The sequence below is a fragment of the Cimex lectularius genome, unplaced genomic scaffold, assembly GCF_000648675.2.
Source record: "Cimex lectularius strain Harlan isolate CLEC.00 unplaced genomic scaffold, Clec_2.1 scaffold19, whole genome shotgun sequence".
In the NCBI taxonomy this organism is placed as follows: Eukaryota; Metazoa; Arthropoda; class Insecta; order Hemiptera; family Cimicidae; genus Cimex; species Cimex lectularius.
In genome coordinates, this window is record NW_019392664.1 from 1,075,042 (window position 1) to 1,100,137 (window position 25,096).

The 25,096-nt window shown below is 33.3% G+C and overlaps 1 protein-coding gene across 3 annotated transcripts in view; it reads right to left on the reverse strand.

The window, feature by feature from the left end:
- Positions 1-69: 69 nt before the first annotated feature.
- Positions 70-25,096, reverse strand: part of LOC106662288 (SH2 domain-containing protein 4A-like) — a 91,346-nt gene continuing 66,319 nt past the window's right edge. For all 3 annotated transcript variants that reach the window (XM_014386280.2, XM_014386279.2, XM_014386278.2), the window contains 8 exons: positions 5,036-5,201; positions 4,833-4,980; positions 1,573-1,765; positions 1,337-1,493; positions 1,173-1,275; positions 963-1,102; positions 629-826; positions 70-574 (listed from right to left, as the gene is read on the reverse strand). In XM_014386280.2, the coding sequence (XP_014241766.1) occupies positions 447-574; positions 629-826; positions 963-1,102; positions 1,173-1,275; positions 1,337-1,493; positions 1,573-1,765; positions 4,833-4,980; positions 5,036-5,198 (1,230 nt within the window). In that variant the 5' untranslated portion in view covers positions 5,199-5,201 and the 3' untranslated portion in view covers positions 70-446. The remainder of the gene's footprint in view (positions 575-628; positions 827-962; positions 1,103-1,172; positions 1,276-1,336; positions 1,494-1,572; positions 1,766-4,832; positions 4,981-5,035; positions 5,202-25,096) is intronic.

Sequence of the window (25,096 nt, forward strand, 5' to 3'; positions counted from 1 at the left end):
ATCCATTGCCATTAGGAAACCACCAGTAAAAGCAGCTAAGTCCAGGTCAACTCAAGAAAAACAAGCTCATCTAAAATACTAGTAGTTTTACATTATAACTAAATATGTATAACAAAAAATGCCACCAACCGCTAACATTATGGCAATGTTTAACATTTTATAAGAGCTTAAAAAATCTATAATATTCCTTTTTGAGAATAGTCTTATTAAAATATTAATGACAATGTACATATTTAAAAATGAAAATCAATCCTTTCTCAAAAGATGCTTAAACAGCTTACTCAATCGCTAAAAAGTATGACTTTTAATAGAAGCATATCAAATTGAGTAAATCTTACAAATAAAGAGAAGCGACATGGCTTTGAAGGGGGCAATACAAGGGGAATGGGATATCACAAAACCAGAATGGTATATAGAAAATATGGCGCTCTTCCAAGTCATTCTGGTTATCTCGCTCGAATTGAAAGACCCTGAAAGACAAGCGGAAGAGGTTTTGTTCTATGGCAAGCTCGACCGAGCAGTTCCCCGCCGGCTTCAGTAATCGGCCTGGTTGCATGATAAGTCACAAGATCACCTAAAAGAAATTCCTTTATGTTTCCGTTTTATTTTATATTTTGAATTTTCCTACCTAAGGTCTTGTGGGAGATTTGGTTTGTTCCCAGAAACTGGTAGTGGTCGTTGGAAGCGTCGATGAGGTAATGTTTGCATCTGTCGATATCTCTGTAGCTAATGGCATAGCCCCATATCCTTTCAGATACTCTGACAAGGAAACTACCGGCTGGCTGCAAATTGAGAAGATTCTCAGCCTCCTGCCTTGTAATTAACCCTTCAACACAATATAAACATTATTTGGATTTCTAATTTTTAAAATTATTATTTTTATGTAAAAGCAATGGTATAACCAAAGCACTTTTGGCCAAATTTGGCATTTAATTAAATGAATTGAAGAAAAGGCTGATTACCGTGAAACCATGGAGCAACGGAATTTGTGTTGGGATCGAGACCAGCTCTTCTGATAACCTGGCTTGTCTTGAACCATTCAACTATGGCATCTTTATTCGGTGGCTTTGACGATGACACAACTTCTTTTCTTGGCGGAAGCCTAGAATTATTCAATAATAAAACATAATGTACAACAAAACCAATTTTCATCGAGACTTTTAGATACACACGCTGGGGTTTCTGGTTCAATTTCCTGCATGGATCTTCTGTGCTCTTCTCTTGCAATCCGTGCAATCTCCCTCCTCCTCAGTTCTTCTTCTTTTGCTTTTTTCTCTATAATTTTAAGTTACACAATAAAATATATATTAAATTCTTTATAACTAAGAAAACTTACGTTGTTCTCTCCAAAAGGGTTCCTGTTTGTTTTCTGCTTCTTCGGCCTCTTTGGCGGCGTCAAGTTTTATTTTTTGTAACTTTTTGTATATCTCGGAAGTTCTTTCTTCAACGACGCGCTTTTCCCACAAGGCTACCTTCTGAGACACGTTCGAGGGCTGGAAAGAAGTAAGACTGTGAACAAAATAGGTCTGGAATCGAAATGACCATGTTTACAGAAAAAAAGAAAAAACAGACCTTGTTGAAGGAAATTTCCTGGAGGGCATCCCGTTTCAAAAAGTTTTGAATCGGCGGAATGTTGTTTATAACTGGTTTGGCATTGATCCGAAGCTCGTCAGCCGAACAATAAATCTCTTCAGCGTCTAGCTTCTGCTGGGCGACTTCTATCTCTTCCCTTTGTCTCTTATTTTGTTCCAAAAGTTCGGCCAATCTGAAAGAAACACGAAAAATTAAAGAACGTTTAACTAAATAACTGTCGTTCTTTTCAACGGATTAGTTAATTAAAAGAACCATCTCTTACTGCACGATACAAGCAAGAATTTTGCAACTTGGGCAATAAAATTGAATTTGAAGATAAATATTGATACTCTGTTCTTTCTAACCGCTGCCAATTCAACTCAAACTAATCTAAAGTAAACACACCACAAATGATAAACGATATATAATCTCATGTTTTAAAAACACGGAGAACGGTACCAGTTTTCTTTCGGACGGATTGAAAGCTTTTTATTTTCGAAGGACGATCAGAGATTGTCATTTAAAAAAAGAAACACAGCAAAAGAATGTTGCTGCATTTACACAAATATGGTACGTGGGACGTCACATGTTTCAAGAACTGCGGCAATTTACAAAGTACAAAAAATAAAACATAAATGTCATTCCTGTTTAGTTTGGACAACTGGACATTTTTTAAAATCTTGTCGTAGCAGTTTAAAAAAAAATTGATTTGCACACATTGTATTTTCAGTGAGAAAAATTTACCCATTCTGTAAGTAAACGCTTTTTTAAAGTTCTGTTCTCATTCATGCTGTGTGTTTATGCGAAGTACCTGGACATAAGCAATCATTTTTCAAAAAATCATTATTCATTAGTTTGACGAAATTTCATAAATATTTATTTTTCAATACAAGATAATTGAAAAAGATCAGGTAATTATGTGGGATTTTATTTGAGGTGATCTGCCTTAAAAAATAAAAACAGAATGATTAATTTAGCAGCCAAAAACCCAACTATATTACAAAGTTAGATCGTAAAGTATGTTATTTTCAATAAAAATTTTTTTACTAAAAAGTTTCAAAACCCTTCATCATATTGAAAGGATCTTTTTAGAGCAATAATAATGAAACAATCGTAGAGAGAAACATTAACAAACATAGAAACTGAGAAATATATATTTTTATTTAAAAAAACGTGTGCAACTTAAGGATATTGACAAAAATCAACGATTCATTGTTTTTAAAAGTTCTTAACTACGAATTTGTAGTATAAGAAGGAAATGATTATTCGGAAATCGTGCGATGCGGTCTGGTGTGATGTAGGTTTCAGAAAAACATTTTCTTTATCGTGCCACGTTTCGATCTTCATTGAGATCATCTTCAGGGCCTGGGATTTACAAACATTGTTTAAATTTAACAAATACATGTAGGACGTGGAAAAAAGTGAATTTATACAATGCAAAATAATATTTTTTATATTAAATTATTTCTACTCACTCAAAGTGTTTTCTGCGTAAAATTGATTGGATAAAAAATTATTTTTTTGCATTGCATAAATTCACTTTTTTCCACATCCTACATGTATTTGTTAAATTTAAACAATGTTTGTAAATCCCAGGCACTGAAGATGATCTCAATAAAGGTCGAAACGTGCACGACAAAGAAAATGTTTTTCTGAAACTAACGTCACGCCAGACCTCATCTCACGATTTCCAAATAATCATCAACTAACGATCACTAATCACCACACATATAAGAAGGAAAATAAAATAAAATAAAGATTGGTTGTAATAGATCAACTAGATTTTGAGAAAATCGTACAGAAAAATTACAGCTTATTGCCCTCTCTTTGGACAAATAAATGACTGAAAAATTGCTGAAATGCGGTAAATCGTCGAGTTCGATGATTCAAAAGCATAAGCACTAAGAAAGAAATGCGTAGTCAAAATCTATGGAGTAGAAGTAGAGTTAAAAAAGAAAAAAAACAGGATATTGTTTGATCGAATGTTTAGTCGTTAACAAAACATTATAATTATTTTTGATACAACTTTTTCGTTTAATTAGGCGTTTTATTTTATAATTTACTTGTTATTTTCGAGATTTCGGGGACAAACTGACGAAAAGAGTTATACTGTTTTATATTGTTGACTATTGTTCTCCTAATCTTAACCAATAAATAAATAACCCGGTTGTTAACTTTATCGGCTGTTATAAATTAATTTTTATACTTTTTTATTGGGCCAATTTGGCCGTGAGGCTAGGTCAGGCTGAAAATAATCGCGGTAATATAATCCTCTGAAGAATAGTTGGCAAAATTAATCTGTTCTATCAAGAAAACACGACTATTTTGTTAGCGGAATGTAAAAATATTTGTTGAAATATTTTATTTTGCATGCTGGGAGTCAACGGTGAGTACATCCAGCAACCTGACTTCTTATGGAATATTCTAAAAATACGCCTGCCGCTGGAGCTATTTCACCCCAGGGGATGCGTTAATAGTTTATCAACCTCGAAACAAGTTTCCAGACAAAAAACAAAAACGAAATGTTTCGATTTTAACAGGGATCTACTAAACAAATTATCTCAAGTCGGTTTTTTTTCATTGGCTAATTAAATTCGTGTCAAGGGAAGGTCGGATGAACTAGATTATAGCGATAATCCTTTGACTGTCATTCATACTTTTAAAAACGACGGATGTATAAATTGGATAAGGAAATTACTAAATAGAGTTTATTTCGCCTTGGCTACCTGTTTTGCTCATCTACGATCTTGGAAATTTAAACTTTACTTAGAAACAGAACATGATTACCCCGCAAACTTATTGTTGTTTTAATAAGATGATTTTAGGCTATAGGTATCAGTAAAATATAAGAGTTTAGAGAAGTAACATATTTTTTAGAAATGATGGATGATGGAGAGAGTGCGGTGTTCAATATCCTTTTTAAAAAGATAGTTCCTTCTCACAATAAGTTGTTTTGCAATGATCCGGATTTCGAGCTTTTAGCTCATCATCGGTTGAAGGAGTTCTACAACCTGATGATGAGCTAAAAACTCGAAATCCGGATCATTGCAAAACAACTTACTGCGAGTAGGAACTATCTTTTTAAAAAGGATTTTTTGTGAAATTTTGTGGTGAGGTTTATAAGAAAACTATCGGACCTGTTAGTTTGGTCGTTTTTGCTCACCCCGTTCTGCCTATTCTTGCTTGTTTTGATTTCATACAAAAACAGTAGAAGTGGATTGAAGTTGTACTATTCAGAAAAAGAAAGAACAACAGGGTACCTTTCAGCTTCTGCAAGTCGCCTAGCCGCTTCCCTGGCCTCCTCTTCCAGTATTTCCTCGATGGACTTGTCGTTCTGGTGTTCGCCCATGACCCAGGTCCAAGGCTCTCCGCGGGCGTCTAGCAGGAAGTCGACTTTTTTCTTACTCCCTGAAACCATATCGCTCAGGACAGGTTCAGTAACATATTTTCCAAAAGAACTCACTTGAAGGTCTTGCCGGCTTCGGTGGATTCGCCGCGTCCCAAATCTTCCACCTCCGCACCTGCTCCTCGCGCATTTTGCAGAAGAGAATCTGTTTCTGGCTCTCGTCCAACTCCGCCAGGATCTCCGGGTCGACCCACATATCGTTCAGTATCTGCTGTAGCATTTTCTGCACACAAAAAATTAAAGGTTTTGTTTGAAATATCCTTAAATTTTAATGGCGTTTAAAGGTAGGTAAGAAACATGTATTACATCGGAGATTAATTATCCGCAAGGTGTTTCATCGGTAATACTTTTCTGCCTATACCCGGATGTCTGCTTAGAACGAGACTTCGAACGAAACGTGTTTTAGCATACTTAATTTTTAAAAAGGCCATTTGACCCGGCTAGTCTTGTGGGGGTACCGCCGACGCCGAACTTTCTCGTGAGATTCTTGCCCACGCCTGGGAAAAACATACAGCAATCAGCGCGGTCCCGGTTGCATTATAAATAAGCCGATTTGCAAGTCTGAGTACGTGTGCGGTACCCATTTGCCAGGCCCGGTCATATTTCATGCAAAATTTTAAAATTTTACGACCATTACACCCACGTACAGCGGGGTTTCGGAATAATCCATCGTTGCACTCTTAAAGAACGATTTTCGCCAGTTGGCCTCGCCTTTTCGCAGATCTCGACCGCGACCCGATTCCGTTCTATCACAAAGGTCGGGCCGATCTCTTCACTTTCCTTCCTAGTTATTTGTTCCCGGAGGTGCGCCCATCTTTGTACAGGCACTCTCCCAACCCGATTCAACGTCAATTGGGCTCAACAGGTTTTTGACATACTATTGAAAGGATAATGGAATTACCCTAGCAAAAGCCTCGTTTTCTCTTTCTGAAACGTTTCATATTTTTCGACTGGAAAAATCGACCCGGGCAAAATCAGGTTTTTTTCTACTAAGAGTTAGTTTTATCTGAAATCTTCAAATTCTTTTACAAAAGGAGAAAGAACATGTTTAAGCTGCTCTATTTTTATACACATTAAAATGTTCCTTCTGTGTTTATAGCATTTGCAAGTCTGAGTACGTGTGCGGTACCCATTTGCCAGGCCCGGTCATATTTCATGCAAAATTTTAAAATTTTACGACCATGTGTTCGGTTACTCGTGTTACTAACTTTTCCCGTAGATTCTTCATTCATAATGGAACCAAAAGAGTTTCGGAGTTATTTCACATTTTCTGATTTTTTAAGATTTCACGACCTTGCTTCAAATAAACAATGATAACTCCAAAACTAAAATGTTTTGGACAAATCCGTAAATACCATTGAAAACTACGTTAAATTTCCAATAAGATGTAATCAAACTTGTAAACGTTCGTGAGTTTTTATTTTTTTTAAATATTCCACCTTACCAATCCTTCAACCACGGTTTTTTCTTTTCCTTCATCAATTTCTTCATCTTTGAAAAAAGTAATAAAAAAAGCAATTGCACCACTGAAAAAAGATATTAAATGGAGTACGTTTTCTGAAATTTGCTGGTCTGTAGGTTTGGAAATACTAGTTTAGAATCACCTTAGTAAGTTTTTCAACTTTGAAAAAAAAATTTTTTTCAAAGTTCTCGCTACTAAAACGCTTAATACGAACGTTTACAAGTTTAGTATTGATTACATCTTATTGGAAATTTAACGTAGTTTTCAATGGTATTAACGGATTTATCCAAATCCTTTTAGTTTTGGAGTTATCATTGTTTATTTGAAGTAAGGTCGTGAAATCTTAAAAAATCAAAAAGTGAAATAACTCGGAAACTGTTGAGATTCGGACCATAGTTAATTAAGACTTTTTGGTTACTTTTTGAATTTAGAATCTACTGGCAAAGTTTGTAACACGAGTAGTCGAACACCCTGTAGGACGTTAAATTAAACATGCAATAGGACATTTTCTCTGAAAGTAAATAAATTTCAAACAATATCTATTTTTAATTTTTAATATCGGACTAAAAATCAACATTAGACATATGGCCAATTTTTTAAGAAAATGAGGTAAAGGAATACTTAAAACTTAAAATCCCATAAAAAAATAAGCCTGCACTATTAAATCACTGGAAAGCGTGTTTTACATGAAAATTAACGATGTTATAAAAATTTGAAATGTTACAGTTATTTTTAATGACATTATATTAGAAAAACTTTCGATTTTTTAAGGTTATTCATTCATGTAGGATAAAGTCAGCCTTTATTTATTTTTTTTTTTTACGAGGGTTCGCAACGGCAGAGGTATCAACCCTCGGGTTGACGGTGTTTTTGAAGAAAAGCCCATTTGTAAGTGTGTCGGGTTCGAATACAGGGCCGCTGGATTCGAACCCAGGACCTTCACCTTACAGTGATGAGCGCCGTGTCAACGTCTAAACCGTTGGGGCCACCGACGCCCCCCGTCAGCCTTTATTCTTGGACCTGTTTAACTCTTCGGTCCCCTCTTCAAAAAATTTATACACTCGTTAAAAAAATAAAAAATAAAATAACATGGTCACTGAGGGTTCATCAAGGAATATAATTTTAATAAACCTCATCAGTTTACAATAAACGGCTGGAATACTAAAAAAACACACAACAACATACATTATAAATATATTTATATTGTTTATGGTTGTACAGGTAATATTATTTTTCTTTGAGACTCGTACCAAGTTGCTGTTTGTTAACAATATAAAATGAAACAACTAAACAACATAAAAAAAAACGAGCTTGTGTTTAAGCTGATTGTTTAGCAATACGAAGGTCAATTTTTTACTTAATAGTTAAAAAAATATTAGAGAAAATTTAATATAGAAATGGTGGCAATTTAATGTCTCCAGTTGTTTACAAGGAAAATTGATCTTTTAGCAAACATATATTCCATGATAGCCCAAGCGTTTTTCTTTACCTGTACAACCATACAACTGTAATAAGCAATATAAATATTATTATGCATTATGTATGTTGATGTTTATTATTTTTAGGATTCCAGCCGTTTATTGAAGACTGAAGAGGTTTATTAAAATAACATCCTTGATGAACTCTGTTTAACATGTTATTTTATTTATTTTTTTAAATAGGGCATAAATTTGATGAGGAGGGGCAACAGAAAAGCCTAAATCGTTCCAAGAATAAAAATTTTAAACATTCAGAATTCATTAAGGATGTCATTTTAATAAACTTCATCAGACTAGAATAAACCACTGGAAAACTCCAAAAATATATAAAGCAACATACATTACATTACAGAAATATATTTAGTGTAAATATATACACTAAGAAAAATTAAATACAATAAATGAACTGTTATTAATAAACCACTATTTTAAGTATAAATTATTAAAAAATATTTTTTTATAATTTACACTTTCGTAATTCGTGCACCAGAATTGCCTGTGTCAAACGTTATCAGTCACCGTGCAGATGGACATCAGAGCTGTTAAATTTTGTAAATTAATAGAGGGAAGACTGGATGTTGTTTAAAAATCAGGAATAACCCATTTTGCTACTACTTTACTTCTTTAATTTTTGAAAAAAAAATAATGTGCCAGCCTGAACTTAACACTTATAACTCATTTATTTTGCCATAGCTAAGATACCTCTATCTAGCTGGATCCAACAAAGCGTTATAATTACTTAAGTACAGCAATAACTTTAGTTCATTTTTTTTTTGGGTGGGGGAATCTGTTTGATTTTAAAACGCCAACTAGTGGTAAAATTTACAGGGAGTTTCCGTTAAAAATGAACCTCAGTTTATTGAAATTAGCGTCAAGACCAAACGTTTCTTGTAAATTAAAGCTACAATTACATATTTTTCTGAGCTTCAACTTAGTTCAAATTTTACTTCTGAATAGATTTCTTGGAATAAGTTCAGGTTAAACCTTGCATATATAATAAGCATCTTCCAAATTGAATTTCAAAATTTATAAACCCACAACGTTTTTAATATATTTTTCACGAGAATATTTACTATCTACAATGTATGTTTATATGTATGTAACGCCTACTTTTTCAATTTATAGTTCGAAATTGAATTTTCAGAGGCGCTCAAAATTGGAATATCACGAACGCAAAATTATTAGACATTATTTACACGGCTTGGGCTGTTGACTTACAAGTAGGAGAATTTTCAATTTTTCAATTATCTTTAATGTACTGGCACAGAAATAAATCAACGTAACGGGACGGACTGAAAACACCTTAATATATTTTCTATCCATGCCAGTTTTACTTATTTATAAATTTCACTTCCGTTCTTTAAGAAATTCAGTTCTTTTGAATTGTAATGCTCAGTTTGATCAAATTCTCTTAAACGTACGTCAAATGCAATTACTGCACAATTGTGAATGCTTGTTTAACTTTCAGTGCAATATTTGCCTACAAATATTTACCTTATACTTATAAATATTTGCCTTATTTCCGCATAAGGCAAATAAAAAATTTAAAAAATGAAAAAGAAAGAAATAATCGTATATAGATCTCCGTCACGTTCTTCACAAAACATGGATTCCGGAGCTTTTACCCACCGTTTCCTTATTAAGAAGGACATTCAGTTGATATTATTTTAAAAGTTATTATTACAAGTAGTTGAAAAATGGCAAAAGGAGGGAAAACTCATAAGGTGGGGTTGAGATGGGGAGTTGATGTCCTAGTGGATCGAGGTCACGATAGCTCAAGTGGTAGAGCGGCGTATCTAGCCAAAGGTCGTGGGTTCGAATCCCTCTCGTGCCATTAACTTTTTTTCATCTCAACTAAAAACCTTAAATAATTGTCATGTATTAATTGGTCAAGCGGACCACGAAAATAGTGAATTATTGATTTAAAAATGAAGTACACTTCACTAAAGCTCTCCGTCGCCATTTCAATTGTCGTCGAGAATCCAATCCGATTACACGACATTTGAAAAATGGCAAAATGAGGGAAAACTCATAAGGTGGGGTTGAGATGGGGAGTTGATGTCCGAGTGGATCGAGGTCACGATAGCTCAAGTGGTAGAGCTGCGTATCCAGCCGAAGATCTTGGGTTCGAATCCCGCTTGTGACACTGACTTTTTTATATCAACTAAAAACCTTAATTAATTGTCATGTATTAATTGGTCAAGCGGACCACGAAAATAGTGAATTAATTACAAGTAGCGTTCATGTTCATTTGCGTTTCTAGCATGTACAGAAATTTTTTTTTCGAATTGTATATATGTACTTTTTTAAAGTTTTAATCTTCTGATGAGAATGGGAGTGATTTTTCTCGCTTATTATTTCAAAGGAAGGCACTGCGATGAGGAAGTGACTCGGTGACCTTAACCATTTTGGCCTTGTGACCGCGGAGAGCAATTAAATCACGCTAAGGGAATTCTACCGGCTCGAGGGGCTTTTTTCCGGAGATTTTCCAAATTTTCCCTTAACATGTGAACTTGGATTTTCAACGGCCTTCCTTCCAAGATAGGGACCCTCGTTTCAGCAGGAATAGGTCGAACCCAAGGAAATTGCGAATCTTGCCTTTTGATTATCTCGAATGGAGGACGGGCTTTCATTCGGCCGTGAACCACGGATGTGCTCATATGGCATCGGCTTTGGTTACTGTCCAACCGGGATAAAAACAAAAGAATACCTTGCTTATCCTAAAAATATTCAACATTTAAATCGTAGTTTTACCAAAAACATAATCGAACACACTACCCATTTGAAAAAACCCAATATATTCGTATTTTCGTAAACAGAAAACGCAAGATAAATTGCATTAATTTAAAATGAATTAAAAATTAAATAAATTCAGTATATAAGAATGTTCTTACATTCTTCAAGAATTTGCAAAGTATCTGGCTTAATCAAGGTCTACCTAACGAGCGACCACTGAGCTTGATCCTGGCGTTAAAATCCCTGAGGTGGTGTTCAAAGAATGTCAGAACTAAACAATAATGAAAATCAATCGTAAATGATTTGGTATTAATTGATCACAGTTATGTTTCCCAAAGACTTTTCAAAGGTGTTGCTTTAACAATTTTCCAAAAAATATGGCATATCATGGTGAAATCCCTACACACATCGCCGAATTTATTCGGTTTTTCAGGCCAATTTCTTTCCAGCTTTATTAAATTTACGAGTTTATTGACTAACTTTGATTATATTCTGGTTTTAGATATTGCACTGCATTGTACATTCGTCAAGCTTTCGGCTCTATATTTGGCCTTCCTCAGTCCATTACAACATAATAAAAGTATAACGGTATTTGACAAAAATTTATTTATTAAATTTGAAAACATCACCTTTACAAGACTGTCAGTGGTAGACGATTGGTACATTGACCAAATAGTTTGCAATAACAATATATCATGCTCACCAAATCGCCAGAAATGTCGACCAAGGACTTGCATGGCAATATCTGTAATGTCTGACAAGATTTATTAAGATAATAAAAATCCCGACTTTACTTGAATACAATGCTATCAGATGTTAGAGAATAAAGCAAGTTGACTATTCGAACTAAAGGGAAATCATAGTAAATTCCAGCCCACTATTAAATCCCTGTCACCAAAGTAAAGGACAATGGTATGACTTTGGAAGGATCTTTTATAAAAAATATCAAGAGAAAAATGGAAAAGCTTTCAGAAAAAGTATTGACTAATGCGCAAGAGATGATATACTAACACAACGAACACAAGCTTGTTCTTAACCTCCAGGTCGAGCCATTTTAGACTTCGTCAACTCAATGCATCCTACTTTGGGACTTTAGGATGTAGTCGATTCTTTGTGGTACCTTAAAAATTAAACTCTCCCTGTATATTTTTAATAACCTCAAAAAGATCATATGAATCAGTCTCCAGAGGAATCTTTGATATGATCTGCTTCCTGATAGTTACAAGCTGTACGAACTAAATGCAGCTATTAAGGAAAAGATGCATTAATGAATAAAAATGGAGTCATTTTCTAACATGACAACACAAGGCCTTGTATTCTTGATGTGGCAAAAATTACTGTGCTCTGTTACTATGACTAGGTTATGATGACTACATACCGCAACCAACTCTTCCGGCAAGTGCAGATTTTCTTTTGAACTAGAACGAATAAATCATCATTGCAAGTTCAAAGATCGATAAACCTTTATTAGAACGAATATATGTTTATTGGCATGAAGGTAAATAACAGGCGAAAGATACAAAAGTATAATTATTGACCATGTTCTACAATAATGAATTTAACAGCAAAACTGACATTACTACACCTTTACAAAAAGATCAATCATAAAGAAAAGGGGTTTACAGTTACTATTTTCCTTTTTGGGATAAGTTCAAAATAACAATGATTCTCATTGCGATTTGATTATTACTCATTTTGGCCTGGATTTTGAATTGTAAATGGTCCGATATTGATTAAACATCCGTCGACGGTTTTTTCTTTTCCGACTGTTGTCTACCTAACGGGAAATTTTAACAAACAAATTTCAAAATCACCTGACATTCTTTTTTTATCTCGTGAAGCGTGTATTTGTATTCTGACTCATCGATAACTAATCAAACGATATGCAAGACAAGAATTTCGAAAAACTTACTCACACTTTTAAACCTAATAATTTTTTAATTTTTCATTTGAGTAAAAACGGTCTTAATACCTTAATAAAGGAAAACTGTAAATAATTTTTAAATAAATCCGTGACGTTAATTTTTCCAAAAAAGTCATCTTCGGTACTTTATTATGGAAGACGGTTGGTTCTTAATTTAAAAAAAAATCTTTCCATAAAAACTTAAGTTTTAGATTTGGTTGTACAAAATTTTAATTTATGGTTGAGCAATTTTCAGTTAGATTGTTTATTTTTTAAGCAATACGTCAATTTTACACAACAAAACACATTGAATATTTAAAGTATGCCATTACATTTCTATGCTAATTAACGGATGTAATTACAAACAAAAGATTTTAAGCAAGGCTAACTGCGACCGGTAATCCAGCCTGAATTGGTGCTCGGTCAGCTATGCTATGGCATTGGTGATGAAGTCCGTTTCCCATATTTTATTATGGATCAGCTTTGTTACGATAATAACGTTTCCGTTTGTTACCATTACCGTTTCCATATATTTTTATGACCTGCTCTCTTTCTCTCACTATCTCTCTCTCTCTTTTTCTCTCTTCGATCTATCTGTTTATCTATCTATCTATCTATCTATCTATCTATCTATCTATATATATATATATATATATATATATCTNATGTATTTTTACATTGATCTATACTTATTTCTATCTATTCATCTATCTACATATGTATTATTATTTTGATCTCTATTTATCTTTATCTATCTCTATTTATCCATCTGCACTTGTATTATTACATTGATTTCTATTTGTCTCTATCTATATCTATCTATCATATACATTTATATCTCTATCGAAGTATATGTATCTCTACCTCTATCTATTTACTTACCTAACTATATTTTTCTGATTTGTTGGATTTACGTCTCTCTCTCTCTCTCTCTCTCTCTCTCTCTCTCTCTCTCTAATATAAAAAAATAGCTCATTTACCATGTATGCATGTATGCAAACGATCTAAACATATATAAAATCAAATACAAATAACTTAAATGAAAACATAAATAAAATGAATGTAGACTTACAAAATCTACAAATCTACTTGATTGGAGTAAAAATCATGGATTATCAGTAAATGCTATAAATAATACAGATTATAACAATGTTTCAAAAATAGTAGTAAATATTCTTAACTTTGAAAGTAGCATCATAATCTTTGGATTAATTTTTGATAAATACTTAAATTGTAATATACAAATTAATAAAACATGTAATAAAATATACTCAATTTTATACCAACTTAATAAATTATTCAAAACTAATAAAAAAAACAAAGTTGAAATTGTATAAAGTTTTAATGCTTCCATATGTTACATACAGTCTAGCTGTAATATCACATCTAAATTACAACAATAACCATAAATTAATAGTTGTCCTAAGTTGCCTGGACCCGATAATTATGGCAGTGGATTTGGACGGATTGAGGACTAGGGAATTTTTATGGGTCCATTCGTTGATGGAGTTTAGGTCTGTTTGGATCTTGAAAATGGCCGAGTGAAGATCGGAAGGGTGGAATGATATGTATATTTGGGAGTCATCGGATATAGGTGATAGTTACAGGACTGGATGGAGTCGGGCAGGTCATTGATATAAATGGAAAAAAGGATAGGAGAGATGCTAGAGCCTTGGGGCACCCCAGATTTTGGGTACTGCCAAGCCTTCCAATATCCAGCGCATCCAGACCTTCCAATCGAAAGTCCATAGACAAATTGTCAACGGACGTTATTATGCCACTAACCTCACTATCCACAAAGACCTCATTATTCCTTTCGTCTACGAACTGATCCGGTCCAGATTCCAAACCTTCCACACCAACCGACCATCTTAACCAACTGCTCGAGCCCTCTTCACTCATTCCCATCCTGACAACCCACCATGTCGCCTCAACCGATAATGGCCTCGGGACTTCCTTGACCCCCTAATCATACACACTGAGTGCCAGCAATGGCTCCTCAAGTGATCTACCGGTGCAGTGCTGGCATTAGTGCTAGTGTTGTACTGTGAGTTTTATTAATCTGCGTACAAATTGGTATAGTATACTATCATGTATAGGTCACAAATAAATTAAAAAAAAAAACATTACATCAACATACTTTTATTATTCTCTTTTGTAATATATACCTTTAGATTAACTTGTAAAACGTTAATAATCATTTTATTAGTATTTTATTTCATATTTAAATCGTAAAATTATGTTCAAATTCTAAAAGGTTCTAATCTAGTTTTTAAGAACCTTACGAAAAATCTATATCTAATTTTGTTACACAACAATAATATGCTCGTATAAAAATATAACTTTGCTCAGCTTACTCTGACTTTATTCATTTACTTCATTGTCGATTTTATAATAATTTGTTTTTTGTTTTTCTATTTTATGTCTGTTGCAACTATAAACAAATATTATAATTGTAAGTAGGTTCAGTGTAAGAAAGGTAACTTTTGCGTGTATTTTAATAAATAAATCGTTAATCAATCAATCAATCTCCCTGTTTTCCTTTCTTTCTCTTCAACTTTGTGCTCTATCTACCTCTCCTTGTCACTCTCTCATTTGCTGATTTTTTTTTCTCTTACGTTATTATACGTGTGAATGTGTGCTTGCTTGCATGCATAAAATATGTTTACAAAAATTAGATCGTCTGTTTAATTTAATAATGAGACATCTGAACTTGAGTTGAATGAACAATCCAAATATTTCGTTTATCTGATTTGTTTCTCGATAGATTTTGAAAGGTTGAAAATATAAAGAAGACCCAGACCTAAAATTAATCGAATATTGACAGTTTTTGTAGAAATGGACACCTGTTGATTTTCATAGGTCGTGAGTCAGCATAATGTTCGGTCATAATGTTCCTTCACCTGTATCCAATTGAATTCACGGTGGTCGACCGTTTTTCTCGTAGAATGCCCTTTGAAAATCCGTAAGACGGGAGCAACGCTTTGACAAAAAAAGCCCGTATTACTCAAGTGTCAGACATACGTGGAATGACTCGGTCGACATCGCGACCGCAACGGCCCTCAACGGTCCAGCGCGGATCTTACGACACATCTCCACTGACTCATTCGGTTCCGTGGTAATGACAGAAAATTTTCGCGTTACTACCGCGACGTGAGTCAACGACGATGGCAAATATTTTTTTCTCCTTTTGTTTCAACTACTGCGTCTTGTCGTGCCGATTAAAACATCCATTATTTCACACGTAGCTCTGTTAGTCAACTCGCACTATACCAATCGGAAAAATGGCTAAAGACTCTTAAAGTTCAGCATCCAACTATTGCAAAAAAATATTAAGTAACAATATTACAAAAACAACAGGGTAATGAATTTTTTAAAAAAATCTTGAGGAATACTGCTTATTGAATGGACTTGTTCAATAGCAAAGGTCCGTTCGTCCTCGCTGGTTCTTTCTCCTTCAAACGCATGTTGCGTTGTCAATATTCGCAAAAATCTTACCATCAACAATTTGTTGCCGTCGTGAGGAGCGGTCAAGAATGAGGTAGTTTAGAAAAACACCTTCTTAATTTTTGGCCGACGTTTCGACCTTTATTCGAGTCATCTTCAGGGCCTGGGTAAATTACAAAACCTATGTACATTAGATCCTATGCGATCGACCAACGTTCAATACCGTCAAAAGGAACAAATACTAGTGTTGTATTCACACCAAGCTTTCGACAATTTTTATTGTCTTCCTCAGGGCACTACAAAGAGAGATAATAATTAACAAAATAATAATACAATTTTTATTTCATTTCGGCTACTCACAGATACTCAGTCAAAATGTAAACAAACGTTATACATCATGTCACTTTTTTCTTTTCTTTTTTTTCTTTTTTACAACGTCTTCTTCACACAAAAAAATGAGTGAAATGAGTATAAGCATTTGTTTACGTATTGACTGAGTATCTGTGAGTAGCCAAAATGAAACAAAAATTGTATTATTATTTTATTAATTGTTTTCTGTCTCTGTAGTGCTCTGAGGAAGACAGTAAAAACAATCGAAAGCTTGGCCTTGATACAACACTAGTATTTGTTCCTTTTGACCATAACCCAAATTCAACGGAAACATCGATATTTATATTATATAAACATTTTTTTTTATAAAAAGCGGATTATTATTCAAAATTTCAAAATCTACAAAAAGGCATAAAATTTATAATTTCAAAAATTTTAAATTGTAGTGAAGATATTTTAAAGCCAAGATTTAATTTGGTTGGTTTTCTTTACCAACAACAACTTTACAAGTTTATTCAGTATTATGTTTGTTTATTTCTTTGTTTTTCATTTTGTAAAGATATATTCTGATTATTTCTCTGATGATTTCAAAAAACTCCTGCTGTCTAGTACAAGCTTTGCTTTCTGACAGCAGACAGGAATGTACCAAAATATTTTTTTTGTTATAATTTCATATGTAATGTACATTCTTACAAATAAAAATTTATTATTATTATTTATTATATGTTGATTGGAAAAAAAATACAATATAAGATGTAAACATGAATTTTGAACCGTGTTGATTTTATGCTCACATAAAGTGTGGTGCTATTCTTGTGGCGATGTTGGTTTTGTGAGAGTGTTGTAAAACGTGAATTTGTATTGTACTGTTTTTGTGTGGTGTTTTGCCAATGCTGTGCGATTGGTTTTTCGTGTCTTGCAGTCATGGATGCGTTGTTTTTTCCGTTTTTCTAGATATTTCGATGTAATTCCAATGTATGTTGCTGGACAGTTCATACAATACATAAAAAAACCGGAAAAAATAACACATCTATGACTGCAAAACACCAAAAACCAATCCCAGAGCATAAGCCACACACCACTTGAAAAACAGCACAACTTCGATTTCGAAAAAATACGAATACTCAACACGGGAAAAACAAATACATAGGCAACTTTCTAGAAATGGTTTCCATTAACAGAGACACGCACAGCATTAATTACAGAACATATACATGAAAATCAGCCGTAGCTACGCCAATATCATAGAGCAAATAAACTAATAAACCTTAATTTTATATTTTATTAGGTTTCGTGGTCCGCTTGACCAAATAAATTCTTTTTAATTAATAATTAATTTGATATTTCCCTTTCTTTCGTTATCGTCCTTAATAATTAATTTCCTTTCCAATACTGAATGCCGGATCACAAATCCAATCCAGAAAATCCTCATTCTTAAAGTCACTATGTATACGTCAGGATCATATAAAAATAGAAGAATACAAATTCACGTTTCACAACACTCACACAAAACATGACCACAAGGACAGCACCACATTTATGTGGGTAAGAAATACTTGGTTTCAAATTTATATTTAGGTACATCTGTATTAGATTTTTTCCAATCACCATGTTTTGTCATTTATCCAGGCACTGAAGACGACCCGAATAAAGGTCGAAACGTCAACAAAAAAATGAAGAAGTTGTTTTTCCAAACCACTTCATCCTTGAACGCTCCTCACGACGTTAGTAAATTATGAAACAACAGGTCACTAAAACACCCGCACTTATTATCAACGATACATATTCTTTGTTTTATCTTATAAAAAATTATGTGCAATATGTAACATATTTGTTTGACTTGGGTTTTCAACATTGTCACTGGATAAAGTTAAAACATCTAGTGTAAATGTAGTGTTCTTAAGTAAATTATTGACACATTACATACCTCATAAAATACTAATTAATAAATTTACAAGAAAAATTAATTAATTAAAAATAAAAAGTCTCAGAATTGTCTTGTTAACGATGTAAATAAGTAAACTAAATCGAAAACCTCAGAAAATATTCTGATGGAACAATAATCAATGTAATTGTTTGCGAAATTCTCCCCTCCTCATAATATAAGTACTAAAGGTTAGACTTTTAAATGGAATATAGTATTTTTTTAAGGAATCACTTTATTATTATTGTGTAGTGTTTAGTGTGTATTATTATTACTCTAAAGTAGCATGGTAAACATTAAAGTGCAAAGGAAGGCTAGATCGAAAAATATTAGACCGAGAAAAAAATGATGTAATTTAAGTAATTGTTTAAAATTTGTTTTTCTGACTTTGTTGTACATGTATTTAAAAGTTAATATTGATTTGTTTTAAACTAGGATACGAAAAAACAAGCAGGATCATATTAAAATGAATTTAAGATTTGAAAATTTACAAAAAGGAAAAGATGTTTCCGGTAAAATAGGTCACAATTTTTTCCTAAACTATTTTGTTTCGTTCTGAGTACCCTCTAAAACCCTTAAATATGAATTTTTATACCAAACAAAAGTCAGACTTTTCAAAAACTTAACTTTTCTACTTTCAGCCTATGTCAACCACGTTTTTATTATATCATGATCTTTTTTAAATATGATCTTATGCCTTTGTTTTGAAAGAAAAATAAACATTTTTGGTCTGATTAGCTATTTTATCCGATGTGCAGTGTACCACTTACAAATGCATACCCATCTGATCTTTTCCAAATTCCAGGTTTTACAATCGTTAAAAAGCTCAATTGCCCTCTTTTTCAGGCTATATCTACAAGGCTTTGGTTATACAGAGAAAAATAACGATGAAATTTCACAATTTCTTGTATGTCTCCGGTTCCAATTAATTTACGGAAATTTAAGCCATTATATAAAGCCATGGTCTGCAAGTAACCTCTGTAAACATTCCTGTACGATTTTATTAAGTCGTTTCAAAATTTTCATCGTTTTTGTGAGTAAGGCGAAAAAGAGTTTCCAAAAAAATTGGATTCAGGGTTTTATTGAGCTGCTAAAAAGAAAAATCCACTTTATTTCTTGGTTGAAATGAAAACATTTTAATCTATTTTGCTACTTCACTCAGCCAAAAATGACAAATTTCATCCTGTACGACTTTATTAAGTCGTTTCAAAATTTTCACCGTTTTTGTGATTAAGGCGGAAAAGTGTTTCCAAAAAAATTGGATTCAGGGTTTTATTTCGCTGCTAAAAACGAAAATCTACTTTATTTCTTGGTTAAAATAAAAACATTTTAATCTACTTTGCTCCTTCACTCAGCCAAAAATGACAAATTTCATCCTGTACGAGTTTATTAAGTCGTTTCAAAATTTTCACCGTTTTTGTGATTAAGGCGAAAAAGTGTTTCCAAAAAAATTGGATTCAGGGTTTTATTGAGCTGCTAAAAACGAAAATCTACTTTATTTCTTGGTTAAAATAAAAACATTTTAATCTACTTTGCTACTTCACTCAGCCAAAAAAGTTTTATAAATACGATATCATTATAATGGTAAGCTGCCAAATATTATTTTATAAAAACGAAAATCTACTTTATTTAATATTAATTTACGTTATTAATATACATCCTGTGTATTATTTTCTTATCCAAGATTTAAAAAAAAAGACTGATGTATAATTACTCTGAAAATTTCTAATGGGAGATCAATTTGATGTCCCAACTAGATGTCGAAATATGAAGCAATTTGTGTAACACAAAAAATCAAAGGTCAGGGTTTACTTAGTATGCATTATGTATAGTATTCTAACTTGGATATGATTATGTGTAAAGAAAGCAAGTTTCCAAAAAACATGGAAAAATAATTATTATCAGCTCGAGAAACAAGTGAAAAAGAAAAAAAAATATATATCATGTACAACACATGTATATAGTACAATACATGTACAAAGTGTACATAGAAGGCAAAAAATCAAATTTCAAAAGAATTATTTTCAAAAAGATTAGCAATGACGCTCGGGCAAGCGTGTAATATTTTTCGACCTAGTATCACTAAAAGAAGGTTTCATGTAAATCGGGGATCCCACGACCGAAGCCTCTCCTTGTTAGACGTTCACTTTCTTTTTCACTTGATCCTCGAGCAGATAATAATTATTTTTTCATGTTTTCTGGAAACTTGCTTTCTTTGCAATACTCCAGCATGCGGACCATAATCATACCGTGGTTAGTATACTAATACATCCTAAGAATAATGCATACTAAGTAAATCTTGACCTCTGATTTTCCTTCGTATTGGGACATCTAGCTCGGACATCAAATTGACCTCAGACTAGAAAATTTCAGAGTAATCCGTAAGATCTCATAATTTTAAGGAACATTTGGGAGAAAGTTACTAGTATACATCGCTGCTACTTGTTTATTTATGCAGGGGCTGATAAAATGATAAAATTGATGTCGGGTGTTTGCGAGTCGGTGACCCGGCACTGGATCACTTACTGGTTCCGTCTACACTCGCGGATTATATAATATAATGATAGTTTTACCTAGGAGCTGGGTCAATCGGCTTATGCTCTATAGGAAAATAAAGTTTTTAAAGTCCCAGTCCCGACTTTCGATTAAGAAATAGGGTCGTTTTTCTTTCCTCGTAGGGTGAATTATCTTTGTCGAAGCGTGACTCTGTTGTATCTATCTTTTTCCCACCGAGGTGCAAACGTGGATCGGCCATTTGTGACAATCACGGGTCGCCGGTGCAAGTCTGTGGTCGAATTTCTCCTTTCGTTATTCTGAAAGCCAGGATTTTCCTGCTCAACGAGATTTATCTACTAATTTCATTAGAGCACAAACGGAAATGGAAATAAAACCCAATGAAAGTGTCAAAATTATTACCACACACAGCAATATAAATTATAGTTAGTCATTTTTACAAAATACATAATCTCTTGTTAGTCTTGTAGCACTCATAGAGAAATATTTCAGTAGTTAAAATTTGGTTACTGACAATGAATTTACTTTTACTTCGCGATGGTTTAAAAAAAAAATCTAATTAGAATCACATTCTAGGTAGTAATTATTGTCACATGATCATTTGTTCTTTGCTGTATTTGAATAAAATTGTGTAAATTCTGTGTGATTTCTGACTTAAAATAGTAAAAAAGTATTAATCAAAATAAGTAAAAAAATGTACAATAATTGAATGAAGGTGATATTTTAAAAGTCAGCAAGTTTTGCAATCGAATCAAATTTCAACGATTGTCGTATTTCATGAGTTTTTTCTTTTATTAATAGCGCAAATATTGCTGGCCAGCAATTGTTTAACTCATAGTCTGTTGAACGAAGCCCGATTGCGATTTCCACGTGGTTCAATCAACGATCCATTTCAATCCAAAAAGGTTTTGAAGTTAAATCCAAAAAAGAAGTTGAAAAAAATTTTCAAATACAATTTTTCGTTTAGAACCCTTGAAATTTTAATTTCAACTAAAACGATTCAAAGAAGGGAGTCAAAGGACATTCAAAGTTGATGAAGGTGCAGTGTTTGGCCGGTGCTATGACGAAATGCCTTTGAAAGTCAACAATAGCCGAAGATAAACTCTTTTAAAGGTGAATTGGCTGTTTCTTAACCCCAAGGATATTGACCTGGTTCATCAGACCAAAAGACCCATTTCGAAAAGAATGGGATTTTCAAAATATTGATGAAACGGCTGAATTACTCTTCGAAATCTGTTTTATAAGTGCAAACGAGATAGGCATCAATAAGAACGGGAGTTGATGCTGTATTTTTCACGTTGGGCAGAATTTGATTCAGATATTCACGATTTTGTTTTGTAGATTTATCTACCAGCTTATGCAGACAATGTTCACTTGTGGTCAAATAAAATATTTTAAATTCTAAATCTTCGCCTAGCTTTCGGAACTTTATTGTACCTTCTTCTTGGGGCTTGATTTTTAAACAGAAGTAAATAAACTTGAATAATCCTTTTTAAAAAGATAGTTCCTACTCACAGTAAGTTGTTTTCCAACGATCCAGATTTCGAGCTTTTAGCTCATCATCAGGTTGACGGAGTTCTTTGTAATGATTCAAAGCTTGAATTGTTTTATTTTCATGCTAACAATGAAAAAAAATTTCTCACTTTATTTTTCTTCTGCACATTTTCAAACTAAAATGACTAGACTAGTTTCATATAGTATCACAGATAGTAGAACTAAAATTACAATTAAAAACAACAATGACTAGAGTCTACTTTTAGGGAGATTTTTCACAAAATTACTCGTCTCTAAAGATCGTATATTAGGTAATTTTTCATGTTTAAGTTTAATTTTTTTCGAGATGTCAATGATTTTTGAAAAAATTTCTCGAAAATTGTTATGACTAGATAGATAGTATTGTAATATGTGATTAGGTAGATTGTTCTTAAGCCTGACCTTATGGGCCTAGGCGTTTTTCTAATGTCAATATACATTTTTTTAATTTCTATGTTTATCATGGTTTTGTTAATTTTTTTTGGCTTCTCAAATTAAACGGTTAATAGGACGATCTGGCCCTGTTTGAGAAAGTTCTTTAGGTTATTAACAATGTGTGTTGATATTCCTTCTGTTCTAAATTTTAGTAAAAACCAACGTCTATTTTTACAATTTGTCGGTTTCTTGTTGATATTTGAATAATTTATTTACTCTAGTCATTGTTGTTTTTAATTGTAATTTTAATTCTACTGTCTGTGTTATTATATACAATTAGTCTAGTCATTTCATAGTTTGAAAAGGCTAAGAAGAAAAATAAAGTGAGAAATTTTTTTTCAGTGTTAGCATGACAATAAAACAATTCAAGTTTATTTACTTCTGACTAAAATTCAAGCCCTGAAGAAGATAGAATAAAGTTCCGAAAGCTAGGTGAAGATTTAAAATTAAAAATATTTTATTTGGCTACATCCCTGATAACTAAGTGAATATTCACGATTTTGAAACTTTTTATCACTAGTCTAATCAAACGACGCAGTCCAAGCTGAGTTTAGAAGCAAAATGAACTCTCGTATACATCGAGGAAGATAAATGGCGAAATGTAATCGTTTTTACCCTTGGAGTGCCGGTGTTTTTGAAAAAACGAAAAATAAAAAGCCAATTTGTTTTTGTGTTGAATTTTGATTTCAATGTTCCGAGAATCGAACCTGGCCCCCTTTCAATGATGAGCCCGTGTCTTAACCGCTGCGGCTATCGGCTCTCTTTTAAATTGCATTAAAGCATTTGATTTGAATTATGGTCTTTAGCGCGTAAAAGCCGCTAAAAATCCTTCAATTCACTCTCAGAAAACTTATTAAGTGACGGTGCGATTGCAGGTTGGATTACGCTTGTAAGTATGTAACACCTTTCGACGATGTTGCAACAGGAGAGTTGAAGGATTACATACAATGCAAGTAAGTGCATATTAAAAACATTATTTAATTAAAATCGTGTTTAAAAACCGACAAAACTCTATTCAAAATTGCAGTTTCCAACTAACTCTCACGAGACCATTAATTATTAAGAAGAAGAATAAATTGTTTGTATGGTTTTTTGCATTACACATTGTTTTAAAATCACAATTTTAAACTAAAATAAATTTTCTAATTTCTTGTCTGACAATTTCAAAGGAGCAGGTTATGGACGTTGTAGCACCGATTTCAATTAAACTTTTTTTGTGATGCTAGGTCGAAAAATGTTCTTCTGGATTACCCGAATAATGACTTCACACAGAAATTTATACACTCACCTACACCGGTTCCGTAGAGCCAACAGACCACTGTGTCCCACCTGCAGAGTCGAAGACAATGTCCATCGCAGACTGTGCGACAATACCACTTTGAGAGTGGGAGGGTAATTCTAAAGCTCCTCTTCTACTCTCTTGCCTACTGACCTTCCGGGCTATAGTCGATAAAGTACCTTACTATTTTATAAATTTTTAATGATAATTAAGTTACTTGTTGGATTTTAGCGCTACTATTTTTAGAGGTCCGCTGGTATGGGGACTCCCTTGGTACGGCTGGGAGGTTGATGGATAAAGAATAACGGTTCTGATTTCTTTTTGGTTCGGTGGAGTCGTTTCAACATAATCCTAATTTTTGTGATTGTCGAAAAAATATGAGCTTAGTTACTAGAACCAGACGCAACTACGATGTATGTCATTTGGGGTCCAGGGTTTGGGTTATATTTTAGAAAATCCCTTTAAAAAAAACATTTAAATAGTACAGTACAGTAGGAGTTAGCAGTCCTACTGACCTTCTAGTCCATTAAAGTCCTAGGTTTAGTAGTTCTGACGTTAGTTTCTACTAAGGTACTTTAATGAACTTTTCTCCGCAGAAGAGCTCAGGGCCGACAGGTGTCCTCATCGAACTTTCCTGCCTGCTATGTATGTCATAGTACCCAACCCAAACAATGATATGTTTGATGTGGGAACATGGCTCTGGACTTTACTGTCGATGAGATAGTTGCCTTGATGCTGGTAGATAGCTTTTTTTTGTAAGACATAGCCTTTTGATCAGCTTGCAAAACTTTTGCCATAGGCTATGGATTTGCTCGAAATTATAATTAGGGGAACATCTGCAAAAGCAAATAATCTGAGTGCCTGAGTAAAATAGTACCGTAAAAGTCATAAAGAAGTATCCAGAAGCCTGGGCAACAAGACCCTTGTGGTCCTTCCAACTCTAACATCCTCGTTCATCCTGTGAAGTAATTTTGTTCAAAATTATATAAGTTTTGAGGACTTTTTTATCGTAATTGAACCAACACCGATGGCCACCATGTACATCAACAGACAACATTAATGCTCGTCTGTTTGCAT